Source organism: Microdochium trichocladiopsis (assembly GCF_020744255.1).
Source record: "Microdochium trichocladiopsis strain MPI-CAGE-CH-0230 chromosome Unknown B0I36scaffold_13, whole genome shotgun sequence".
Lineage (NCBI taxonomy): Eukaryota > Fungi > Ascomycota > Sordariomycetes > Xylariales > Microdochiaceae > Microdochium > Microdochium trichocladiopsis.
Window position 1 is genome coordinate 25218 of NW_025763556.1, and position 12482 is coordinate 37699.

At 54.2% G+C, this 12482-nt stretch overlaps 5 protein-coding genes across 5 annotated transcripts; 1 reads left to right on the forward strand and 4 right to left on the reverse strand.

The window, feature by feature from the left end:
- Positions 1–2442: 2442 nt before the first annotated feature.
- On the reverse strand, positions 2443–3860 carry B0I36DRAFT_355354 (secretory lipase-domain-containing protein; the record flags this gene model as incomplete). Its single annotated transcript, XM_046157432.1, has 2 exons — positions 2443–3164; positions 3227–3860. The coding sequence occupies 2 exons, from the start codon at positions 3858–3860 to the stop codon at positions 2443–2445; spliced, it is 1356 nt and encodes a 451-aa protein (XP_046005048.1).
- A 1570-nt stretch (positions 3861–5430) lies between these two features.
- B0I36DRAFT_397366 (2-dehydro-3-deoxyglucarate aldolase) lies at positions 5431–6649 on the reverse strand (the record flags this gene model as incomplete). Its single annotated transcript, XM_046161575.1, has 2 exons — positions 5620–6649; positions 5431–5546 (listed from the first exon to the last, which is right to left on the reverse strand). Exons 1-2 carry the CDS (start codon positions 6344–6346, stop codon positions 5431–5433), a joined length of 843 nt encoding a protein of 280 aa, XP_046005049.1. The 5' UTR covers positions 6347–6649.
- Positions 6650–6751: 102 nt separating this feature from the next.
- On the reverse strand, positions 6752–7822 carry B0I36DRAFT_369080 (ketoreductase; the record flags this gene model as incomplete). The annotated part of the gene is made up of 4 exons (XM_046159711.1): positions 6752–7298; positions 7373–7526; positions 7588–7708; positions 7775–7822. The coding sequence occupies 4 exons, from the start codon at positions 7820–7822 to the stop codon at positions 6752–6754; spliced, it is 870 nt and encodes a 289-aa protein (XP_046005050.1).
- Positions 7823–8475: 653 nt separating this feature from the next.
- On the forward strand, positions 8476–10983 carry B0I36DRAFT_208726 (Zn(II)2Cys6 transcription factor; the record flags this gene model as incomplete). Its single annotated transcript, XM_046148875.1, has 7 exons — positions 8476–8514; positions 8597–8837; positions 8958–9229; positions 9296–9915; positions 9974–10318; positions 10497–10751; positions 10830–10983. Coding segments are annotated over 7 exons (1926 nt in total), but the record flags the coding sequence as incomplete, so codon positions are not given.
- Positions 10984–11190: 207 nt separating this feature from the next.
- Positions 11191–12441, reverse strand: B0I36DRAFT_397375 (xylitol dehydrogenase; the record flags this gene model as incomplete). Its single annotated transcript, XM_046161576.1, has 2 exons — positions 11442–12441; positions 11191–11333 (listed from the first exon to the last, which is right to left on the reverse strand). The coding sequence occupies exons 1-2, from the start codon at positions 12334–12336 to the stop codon at positions 11191–11193; spliced, it is 1038 nt and encodes a 345-aa protein (XP_046005052.1). The 5' UTR covers positions 12337–12441.
- Between the last annotated feature and the right edge of the window lie 41 nt (positions 12442–12482).

Genomic DNA, 12482 nt, shown 5'->3' on the forward strand with positions numbered 1-12482 from the left:
GCGCGTCGCGTACGCGGAGGAGTCGATCCGCCATTTCTCGAACACCACTTAACCGCGGTGGAAACGAACGCGAATCTAGGTCGAGTACGTATCGTACGATACTCTCCTCTTCGTATGAGGTTAATTTCTGGCAGGGTGGTCGGGTGTCGTGTTTCGCAGCTCGGCCGTGGTATCGTTGCTGGAGTGTCGTACGAGATACATTATAGATCTGCGCAGCCTTTCGTACGCTTAATTTTGGGTCGGATTGGAGCGCATTTAACGCTAGAACCAAATCACTTTCAATTGATTGTCGTCCCATGATTGGAGGTGGAGAAAAAGGAGAAGGAAGTGAACCTCAATTAAATTGCAGTAAAGTGACCCGTTCACCCGTGTGACCCGCTCACCCGTGGATTACGTTATATGGAACTGATGTTATAACGTAATCCACGGGCGAGTGGCCCATACGGGCGAGTGGCCCACTTTCATTCACTATACCGAATCCAACTCTTCTTCACGCGTTTATTCCACCACGAAAGATGGAGACGCCTTCTAAAGAGAGTCAATTGTTCCTTGCTATCCAAGCAATGGAAAACGACCCAAACTTAAGCACCCGACGCGCTGCCGAGATGTTCAACGTCCCCCGAACAACCCTACGACGCCGAGAGAAGGGAGTACCTGCCCGACGCGAAAGCCCTCCGAATTCTACAAAATTAACCAAGCTGGAAGAGGAGAAGATTGTCGAATACATTCTCGACTTGGATGCGCGAGCATATCCTCCTCGGCTAAGTGAGGTTAGAGAAATGGCGAATCAACTACTCGCGAAGCGCGACAGGCCAGGTGTCGGAATCAACTGGGCCTCAACCTTTGTTAAACGACGACCAGAGCTCCAGACGCGTTTCTTTCGCAAGTACAACTATAAGAGAGCCCAGTGCGAGGATCCCGACGCGATAAACGCGTAGTTTCGGCTTGTGCGGAACGTAGTTGCGAAATACGGTGTCGCGGACTCCGATATTTACAACTTTGACGAGACAGGCTTTCAGATGGGCGTTATCGCGACCGGGATGGTTGTTATAAACGCGCAAAGACGTTCGAACGTTAAGATGAAGCAACCGGGTAATCGGGAATGGGTTACGGTCATCCAGGGCGTCGGCGCGACCGGATTTTACGTCCCGCCGTTCGTAGTATTTGCCGGCAAATATCACCTCTCGACCTGGTACTAAGACGACGCGATTCCTCGCGACTGGAGAATTATAACGCCCCTAAACGGCTGGACTACAAATGAAATTGGTCTAGATTGGATTCGGCATTTCGATCAGCATACAAAGTTGCGAATAAAAGGCGATTATCGCCTCCTCGTCCTCGACGGCTACGAAAGTCACCACTCGGTCGAATTCGAGCTCTACTGTAAGGATAGTAAGATTATTACGCTCTGTATGCCTCCTCACTCGTCTTATATACTCCAGCCTCTCGATGTTGGGTGTTTTGGTCCGCTGAAGAAAGCATACGGTCGGCAAATCGAGCTCAAGATGAAGGCGGGTATAACGCATATCAGCAAGGAGGACTTCCTCCCCTCGTTTTTAGCAGCATTCCAATAAACAATGACGGAAAAAAACATCTAGGGAGGCTTCAGAGGGGCAGGACTTGTACCCTATGACCCAGAAGCAGTCTTATCTAAGCTCGATGTAAAGTTCAAGACGCCAACGCCCCCAGGGACGCCTCGGAGGTCACCCGAGCTATGGACTTCCCGAACGCCTACTACAGCTATAGAAGCCCGTTCACAGTCTGATTTTATTAAAGGTCGAATCTCTCGTTACCAGGGAAGCTCTCCAACGTCAATTATTGAAGCAGTTGAGCAGTTCACGAAGGGGGCAAAGGGGATTATGCATAAGTTTACCTTAATGGAGGCAAGGATGAAAGCCCTTGAAGACGAGAATGCAATACTTAGCAAGCGTCGTAGGGCGAAAAAAACACGTCTCAGGAAAGGCCAAAGCATGACTCTAGGCGAGGGACAAGATCTCGTAACCCAGAGAGAGGTAAATGCTCAGGTAGTACAGGAAATGCAGGAAAACTGTGGGGGTGAAAGTCGATCTGCACCAAAGCAGCGGTGCTGTAGCGTCTGCGGGAAACCCGGTTATAACGCAAGAACTTGTTACATAGTTACTCTTGGGTCTGAACTAGAAGATAGCGATTGAGCTTAATTGATTTAAGGCGTTGGGGCTGTGTTATCGAGGGTGATACCTGCAAGACTTGGTTGGGGTGGGCCACTCGCCCGTATGGGCCACTCGCCCGTGGATTACGTTAGAGTAAGGTTTCATGACCTATAGAAGTCAGCGGGCAGAAGTGGCTCGATGGAATTGGCGCCGACATTCTGGAAGACGGTGCTGCTCAAGGATGGAAAGAAGGTGATGCCGATGCACGGTCTCAATCCCAATTCGCATTCGGACTCCCGCCAACCCAGCTACGCTAGAAGTGATTCGGGCCAATCGGAACGCCAATGATTGCGAGTAGGGTACTGATGATAAATAAGCCAGCCGTCGTAGCAGTTGCTGGGTCTGATAAGGGGCTCAGGAACACGCTTCTGGTTGTGCACCCGGAGATGGGGACGCCGTTAAAACGGGCCTTGAGGAAATTGAGGACATCGCCAATACTGAGGGCTGCCTCGGTGAAGTGCTCACCAGCCGCCTCCCGAACGTAGGTGATGGACACGCCGGCATTACAGTACTTCTGAACAAGGGCATCTGAATCAGCAATGGGAGAGATCTCGTCGTTCTGCGCCTTGTACCAGAAGACTGGCATGCTTGGGACGCCGTGGAAGCCCTGGTTGCAGTGGTCGTTCAAGTAGCGAGCAACAATGGGATCCTTCACGATGTCTGTCTTGAAGTAGGTAGATGTGTTCTGAAACGCGTAGCTCACGACATCGTCGTAGAAGCAGCGTTCAAGAGACGCATAGAAGTCGTTTGCTTTTCCAGGGACCAGTTGAGCATCAATTGCATTCTTGAAATCTGGAAAGATCTTGGTGAGGCTTCCGAGAGCTGCGAAGCTAAGGCCGGCAAAAAGACCGTTGTTGATGGTGTTGTAGACGTTCTGAACATTTGGCGTAGTGCCACCAATCGCCATGCCGATAATGTTGAGCTCTGGGGCATAAGAAGCCTGTAGCTCCGCAGCCCACTCCGATGCAAGAGCACCTATCTTAGCGTTAGTTACCGTCTTTGGCACAAGCACACATGGGCGGTGATCCAATACTGACCTCCGGAATAACCCCACATTTGTACATCCGCGCTTGGTTTGACGCCAGTGAAGGTGGTAGATTTTAAGGCGGCGCGAATGGAGTCTAGAGTGGAGTACGCCGCTTGGAATCCTTCGATGAAGCTAGATTGAGGGCCCTCCCAGTCAGGAGTGCTCACGACCCAGCCCTGCTTAAGGGCCCCAGCCATAAGGAGAACCTCTATGCTGCCTGTGCCAGCGTAAGCCGTGTTGGAGCCTGTCTGCAAGACATACGAAGGAGCGCAATTGATGTACGCCGCATCTTCGGCGATCTGGTAGGAGACGACCTTCGAAAAGTCGGCGTTGTAAGGAATAATAATAGTGCTCACGGAGGCCTGTGGGTTTCCCAAGGCGTCAGTGCTTCTGTAAGAGACCTGCCACACCTCCTTGACGGTCAGGGGGATCGTCTGGAAGGCTGCAAGCTTGGCTGGTGCCTTGCGAGACGCCAAGATATCTCCGGGAGAGGCATTTTCGTACCCGGCTGGGGCCTGGTAGAAGGGATCCTCTGACGGAGGTGTCAGAGCGCGCCTCACGAGTTCCTGAGTTGGAGGAGGAGTAGAAACGCCTCCCAGGACTAGTGGAAAGAAGAACACGGAAGTGAATAGCTTAGGTAACATGACGATGGGTAGTGTTTGGAGCTAGGAATTATAACTTGAGAGTACGAGAGAGCTAAAGGTAGAGAGCTAGAAGGCATGGTGAACACAGCGAACAAGCTGATGATATGTATATACAGATAACCGATAACTGAGATGCAAAAACATTACCGGGCAACGCAGTGGGATCGACATCGCATCTACCAGCTAGGAAGACAGCGCGAGAATACCTTAGTAGCCGCTGTAAGGTACGTGCGAGTGGACCATTCAAGGTCACTGAGTTGAGAATTAGAGTTCGATAGTGAGGTCGCTGACCTAGGCCTCAAGCTTGCGTGTGGGCGCCAAGAAAAATGCCCCAGCTGTCCCGACCTGATCGACCACCACTACTCCAAGTTGAGGCACTTTTTTTGGCATCTACCTCGGCTCGGTCCAGAACACCTCGTTAGCTAATCTAGGCAACATACGGCATAGGACAGACAAACTTTTGCTGGACTGAAGATTAAAGGTATCTTAGCGAGGTTGGTGCCAACAAAAGTGCCTCAACTTGGAGTAGTGGTAGTCTACCCCAGCGTGCCGAGCGGTTTGCGGGTCCCGCGCGGGGAGTTTCTGGATTTAGAGACCGCTCCAGGTGTCCCGGCCAACATTGTCCTAGGCGCAGCAGATAGAATGCCAGGGGGTGGCAAAAGGGATCTACATATAGACTAGACTAACTAGAATAGTGAACATTACATCAGACGTCCTACTGTGCCTTGAACATAGTTTTTTCTGTTGAGCCTACCGCGTATACTTGCTTGGTACATACTGGTAGGTACAACAGGATGGCGTGCACGAATCTTAGCTGCTCAAACACCAAATCTACCAAAACATCCGCCTTTTGTCTACTGGAAGCATGTAAGCACCGCCTGCCTAGCATTTGAACCCCACCTTCCGGATCATCCTTGGGCCGAGCCGTGCCTGCACCTTGGATCTACCTATGTACTAGCGCGGCAGGTCCATCACTAAAGGGCCCTTCCCCACATAGATGGGCGGGGGTGCGGAATGGTTCCGGGCTGCGCCCGCTAATTTTGCGAGGTCAGGTCAGGCGTGAACATACTTAACATTTCCCACCTGACCATCATTCCCGGCCGGGGCACACATGGCGCCCGCCCCCAGCAGCCCGCAGGCCACGTCTTGCTGTCGGGATACTTGGCCGCGCGCAACTCATGCTGGCGGCTGACACTGGTTAATGCTCTCATTGCTCCGGCCAGTCCAACTTGGCGATGTTCGGGTTGAGACCCCTGCCGTCGCTAATGCAAGTGGCTGACTGCCAGCCCAGCCCCTGTCCACCTAGCCAGCGACCCATTTCACATTGTTCCTCGGCGCAACCGGGAGACTGCACTGGTGCGATAGATCACATGGCAGGCATATTCCCAAGGACCCATCAAAGGTATTGACTTAGCATACGTCCTGACGAAATTGTCTGCACGCCGCGACTCTGATCTGGCGCACGACAAAGAGGGCGGATTCATAAATGAAGGGAAGCACCATTTATCTACGCTTGCCGTTCCCCTTGTACCTATGACCTATAGACTGACGGCCTGCTCAAATGGTTGGACTACTGCACCAGCGATCTACTTAGCTTTGACATTTCTGTAGACATCCACGCGGTAACGGCCACAATGTCGGCACCGCAATTGACAAAGTGGTACCCCTCATTGTATTTCTGCGCAGCTGTGCCAAGAAGACATGGTTGTCAGGTCAGTAAAGAGCCCAAATCAATGATTTAGGGCTAGGGCACACTCACCAGCGTCTGAGCTCAGGGCAAAGTGGCCCGCATACTTGCCGGCACGCAGAGTGGCGTCCAAGACTCTCTTCGAAGCCTCTTGGACCTCTGGGATGGACGCATGGTCGAATGCGACGTATCCCATTGAAGATGCCAGGTCGTTGGGACCGATAAAGACCATGTCGATGCCCTCAACGGCCACGATGGCTTCGATGTTCTCGAGGGCCAGCCGCGTTTCGATCTGGATGCAGACCATGACGTTGTCGTTGGCACGGAACAGGTAATCGCGGCCGTTCTGGTTAAAGGCGGCCGGGGCAAACATGGCACCCGCCCCCCGACGGCCCGCAGGCCACTTCTTGGTGTCGGGATACTTGGCCGCGCGCACAATGGCCTCGGCCTGGCTTGCCGTCTCGCACATGGGCACCATGATGGCGTGCGCGCCCGCATCAAGCGCACGCTTCACCATCCACGGCTCGTCCGTTGGGATCCGTACGATGGGCGACACGCCGCTCGACGAGATGGCGCCAATCTGTAGGTACATATCGCGGTCGTCGATGTTGCCGTGCTCGCAGTCAATCAGAACCCAATCTTGGCCCAGGGGCGCGATGGTCCGGGCGAGTGTGTAGCCTGGGAATTCCAGCCATTGTCCGACACTGGGTCCTTCGCGGGCTTTGGCGCGTTCCAGAGACTGGCGCAATCGCGTCTTGCCAGCCGGGTCGACGACAGGCAAGGCTATTTGGTTCGACATGATGGTTCCGATGATGTTTCGAAACGGATTGTTTGACAGTTTGGAGATCCGCCAGCCAGAAAGAAGCCTTGGAGGGGGTTTATGCACGCCGGATGTGAGCGGCCGGAACTCGGCCCGGATCTGCAAGAATACCGACAGGAAGCTGTCTATCCGATGGCGAATGAGAAGCCTGCGGTATGGTTCTCGTTGACGCACTCTGTGCTTTCGATGCACAGTCGCATTGCCGATGTCTTAAAAGTTCTTTGACAGATACACGCAGCTCTGAGATGACGAGTTGGAACAAATACATCCTGCGATCTAGTACTCTTTTCTGCACAAGTAATCATATTGGGTGCGTGATAGATCAGACAACATGCAAATTCTTTCTCATTGACATCAATACTGATTTTCCTTCTTCTCCATTGTTCAATCAAAGTTGTCGGGTCCAAACCCATCAGCAAAAAATTGCCTGACGCTCTTGGCTTTGCCAGCTGCCGCTATCTCCTGCACTTCCTCCTGGGAGAGCACAAAGTTAGGCAACTCGCGCAAATATTGTTGCAAGCGCGTCTTCTGGCCGCTGGTTGTGATGACAATGATTCCTTGGTCCACAACCCATCGCAGGAGAATCGAGGACTCACTGACGCCATGTCGTTCAGCCAGCTTGGAGCAGATCTCGTCAACCGGACCGGCCCGGACCTTGAAGGGAGTGAGGGGGGCGAACCCTTGCAAGACGATGCCGTTCTCCCTGCAGTATTGGATGACTTTCTGCCGCTGGAGGTACGGGTGCAGCTCGATTTGGTTGACGGCCGGCTTCACCCGGGCTGTCTTGACTAGAGAATCCAGGTGTGTCGGGAGAAAGTTGGAGACGCCAATGTGGCGAGCGAGCCCCTTGTCAAGACAGATCTCCATGTCCGCCCACGTCTGCTGGAGATCTTGCTCGTCCGTTGCAGAGAATGGTTCATGTATGAGATATCTAATAACAGCTCGGTCAACTTTACCAGACCAGGATATACAAGAAGTCGAGCGGTCCATCATCAGTTCACATACAGGTCGACATGATCCGTTTGCAACTTTCGACAGCTCTCTCGTAGCGACCCCTCGACGTCGACGTGTGAGACGGCCTTTGTTGTTATGAAGAAATCGGAGCGAGGGACACCCGACTCGCGGATGGCCTGCCCCAATTCTGCCTCAGTGCCGTAGTCTCCCAAAACCCTAGTCAGTCGAAGTGGAACACAGCAACAAGCGGTCGGAGCAGAGCATACATTGTGCTCCATCAAGATGGCGGTAGCCGAGTTCTATCGCCTCTTTGATACCATCAATCGTCTTCCGGTCTAGACTGTCCCCATCCTGTTTGATCCACGTCGTCCCAGTGCCGTACGCGAGCTGCGAACAGATTTGTCAGCGCACTAGACTTGAAGCTCTTCTTCGCTGAGCATGTCGCCAACTTACCACAGGGACTTGGGCTTCCGAACCGAGTCGAATATTTGGTATCGCCATGTTGCTGATGAACGTTGTCCTGGCTATCTCGTCGAGACTCCACCACAGAGGCCTTGTGCTGAGTGTCGGCTTGCTTTGTTTTGGAGCGGGGGTTGGCCCATATCCGATGACCTTCATCGGATGAGTTCCGCCCGAGGGCCCGCCTTTGTAGGCGCGGATGGCCTTTCCTCCTTCCTCTTGATTGCAAGAGGGAACGCCACAGCGAGATACGAAGCACCTGGGATCAAGAGCCTTGCAATGTAGGCTTGGCCAATAGTGACGCCACCCACAACCGAGCCTAAATGTGCATCCTCTTCATGTCCTTCGCGGATGGCTGCCGTGATTAGCTAGGGCTCCTCGGGATGCAGCGTCGGCTACGCCCCCTACTCCAATCTCAATCTCGGCATACCCCAACGAAGCCGATGACCTGGTGACCCGCAGATAAGACCCCGGACAGGGCGCATTGGGCTCGAGAGTTCCCAGCATTAACGACATGAGTTGGCCGCCTGGTGTTTGATTGTGGACTACAACGACTCCCGAGTGTCACTTCCCGCCGCATTAGGCAGAGCAGCATCACCATGGCAAGTTCGAAAGGGTTACCGTTGGGGTTCTGCCCACCGGACGACGCGGCTCTTCAGGTTTTAGGCCCCCACACAGCTGGACAAGCAGCCGCGCGCGTTTGGCAAGCCTGCGTAGCTTGCCGTCGAAAAAAGGTGACAGCGGCCCACGCTGCAGGTCTTTGCCCGTATACCTTGAAGGGAACCTGTGCTTATGCGAAGGACCTTGCGACAACAGATCAAATGCGACGGCCAGCAGCCATGTCACAACTGCAGTTCTCGCGAGGCGCCATGCGACTACCCCGGCAGCAAGGACAATGCCTCTCACAGCCGCAACTACGCCATGGCATTTGAGACACAGTGCCAGCAACTAGACGTCTTCTGTAGACGGCTTGAGAACTTGACAGGCGAGCTCCACCGCTCCATTGAGACCCTCAAGCAGCAGCAGGGCACAGACAAGGACAACGCGACCTCTGCTTGTCAGTCCGCCGAGGAGGAGCTCCTGCAGGCTGCACATGCATTGCGCTCCCTGCCGCAGCCACGCGTGCCCCAGCCTGACCGGGGTGTGTGTGCATCGCAACCAAGCCGGACTGACCCAGCCGATGTTGAGCTGAACAACTCGTCGATCCTTCTGCGGGACGACGAAGATGAAGATGAAGAATATGATGATGATAATGATGATGATGACGACGACAACGGCATTCCCCAGACCCTGAATGATGTTGACCAGGGCGACTCGTTTGGTGCGTGTGCTGGGACTGCCAGATTCGGCTCTCTGGTCACCGATTCCTATGGCAGACTCAGGTTCGTTGGTGGTGCAACCAACGACATGCTCATCGAGGCAGTCAAGAGTCTAACCCCAGGGCACTCAGTTGACGATGCACAGTCGCCACACACGAACATTAACAATGCAGCGCGAGGAGCAACAACTGGCCAGGACCATGAACAAGCGCAGGCGCCATCTCAACGACAACCCATCGAGATACCTCTTTTCACACACGGCCAAGTCTGGCCTGAATTGTCTCTGTTGCCTGGCCCAGAAAAATTGAGTCGACCGCCGCAATATGTTGGCGACCTCCTCGTTGGGCTCTACTTCGACCAACTCCATTACATGCTGCCGGTGCTCTATAAGCCGGACTTTATGGCTCGCTACAGACAGATGAAGGCGTCTACCACCGTGGACAAGAGGTTTTTAATGGTATTCTTCGCCATTTGTGCTTGCGCCTCCAATCTGATTCCCTCAGACTCGGGCGGGTCCAAGACGGCCAGGTTTCCAGGTATCGACTACTACCAAAAGTCGCTGCTGCTCAATTTTGCCACGACGGGCGAGGCGAGTCTAGAGAGGGTCCAGTGTTTCGCTCTGCTGGCCATGTGCTCAGCAGGCTGGAATACACTGTCTCAGAGCTGGACATTCGCGGGCCAGGCCGTGCGTGCAGCACAGGATCTGGGCATGCACCTGAGCAACCTTGCAGCCCCGTCATCGCAGCATTTGTCCGCGAACCGGTTGAAGACTGAGATATCACGCCGTGTGTGGTGGAGCCTCTACTGTCTGGATCGGTGAGTAAACACCGTTTTACCTATTCATATGCCAACGGCACAATTGACATGGCGAAAGCGTGACCTCAACATGTCTCGGGCGGCCGATGGCTGTGAATGACGCCGACTGCCACTGTGCACTACCACAGTCAGCAGACGACGAGGCGCTTCACGAAGTGAATCAACAGGAGTCTATCGCTGTGGCTCGAAAGAAGACGACATCTTCTTCAATGGCGGGATTCGTCGCCTTTGCCCGGCTGTGCCACATCGCCGGCAAGATTCAAGCTCTCCACTCTCCGGCTCGGATACAGGAGCTGGCTATGCCGCAGAAGGCTAGAGGGTTGGCGAGGTTGGTCGCGAGGCTGGACCGTTCCTTGGATAACTGGCTTGGGAATTTGCCTGAGGAGCTCGGCTTCTCAACAAGGTATGCGTCTCGCTGTAAACGCGCCAGCGTCGTGTCGACGTCACTTGATCCCAGACACTTTTGATCACAACCTGTTCCAGGTTTGTTCTTGCTCCAGTCACATCCGCCCCAAGCCCGTCTTCCTCGCACTCTTGAACCACGGCTATTCGCTGACATAGGGCTCCATCATTCGCACCAGTGTCGCGAACCGTGGCCCAACCTCAGCTATGTCTGTTGTCATGTCGATAGTTCACGCCGGATCGCGGCTCGCCCTTTACAGGTCATTGGGCGGTAAGGTAGACACGGCCATGCTGACTGTCGCCGATCCCGTCCATCACTGCATCACTGCCGCACGCAGCTGTATCAACGCTGCGGAACTGCTTCGGGAGCTTGTGCCGCCATCTCACCACCTGGCAATTTGCATACACTATCTAACACTTTCGGGCATCGTATTGTAAGGCCAGGACTCCGTTCAAATTACTTTCAATGACGACAAGTATAATAGAGCTGACCACTATCAATTCTGATTTAGACTACGCACGACGGAGCACTCAGACAGGTGTGTGGCCCAAGATGTCGACAAGTGTGTCGCCATTCTGCGGGACCTCGAAGCGGCATGGTCAGGTGCGAGAAAGAGTCGACTCATTCTTGAACAGTTGATGAAGGAACCTATTAGTGACAGTAGCGGCGGCGGCGGTTACGATCAGGATCTAATTCTCGACTTCGAGAACGTAGGTGTGCTATCCTGGCTGCAGATGCCCGCCGGCACTTCAATGTTTAGCGATTTTGACAACAGCACAGCTCTGGACCCCTTGGAAACCTGGGAGAATGTGAAGTGAGGCGCCACGAGTCGTCGAGACACGGCTGGATTCAACGAGATGCTTCTATTCTCTTTACTCTTGGTTCATAATGATGATCTTGATATCCTTACGCGCATGCTGCGCCTCGAACGCTTCTGCACACTTGGTCAAGGGGAAAGTAGACGTAATGAGCGGCTTGAGGTCCACTTTGCCTCGAGCCAAAAGGTCGATGGCATCTGCAAAGCACCCCGGAGTGTAGCGCACGGTGCCTGTTTGTCGAGATTTTCTGTCAGCCACGGCGTCATATCACACCCGACAGAGTCTTATCATGACAAGTTACTCACCTTTGATGGTCAGCTCCCTGGCTGTCAGCATGAACAGCGGGACAGAGGTAAGCGGCTTGCCCAAGCCAGCCTGTATGCACGTCCCACCATTCTTCAGCAAGCATAGTGCCATCTGCGCACATATCTCAGCCCCCGACGCCTCCACAGTCACGTCAAAGCCGTTACTCATGCCGTGCTCCTTGATGACCTTGGTCGCATACTCCTGCGCAAAGGCCAACGACTCCTTTGACTGTTCTCGCGCGGGCGGCACAAGGCCAGCGTCGGCACCATACTTGACGGCGAAGTCGACTCGAGACTGCTCAACGTCGAACATGACGATCTTCTTGACGCCATAGGCCCTGGCGACAGCGAGTATGAGGAGCCCCAGTGGGCCACAGCCCAAGATGGCGAGGCTCTGGTGGGCGCCGAGGTTGGCACGCCTGCCCAGCTGGACGGCAATAGCCAGCGGCTGAATAGACCCGGCTTCTTCCCAGGATATGCGATCGGGGATTGGCACCGTCATGGACGCCCTGCAAGTCACGTACTGGCATAGCGTGCCGTCGGTCGGGTCCATGCCGCAGTACCTGAGGTTGGCGCAGGTGTTGGGGTTGCCACGCAGGCAGAACTCGCAATCCATGCAGGCGAATCCCGGCTCGACAGCGACCCGCTGCCCGACCGTGCGATCTGTGACAGAAGGGCCGACCTGCTCGATGATTCCGGATGATTCGTGGCCCAGGACAAGCTGGCGCGACACTTTGTCACTCTCGTAGTTGTGGCAATCGGATCCGCAGATGCCCGTCGAGATGATCTTGACGAGCACATCGTTGGCACCGACAGGTTTCACGGGCCGCTGCTGGACCTCGACCTTTCTGGCACCCACCCAGACGCAAGCGCGGTTCGATTCTGGTAAAGTCATGTTGGTGTCGTACTGGTCTTGTGCTAAGGAGAGCTCACCCTGGAGGGAAGAAAGTCCATGAGCAACTGTGTCATGAGTAATTGTGAGTAATTATGAGCGTATGCATCAGCGCAACAGATATGCGTAATGGGAGCGGAGGAGATCCG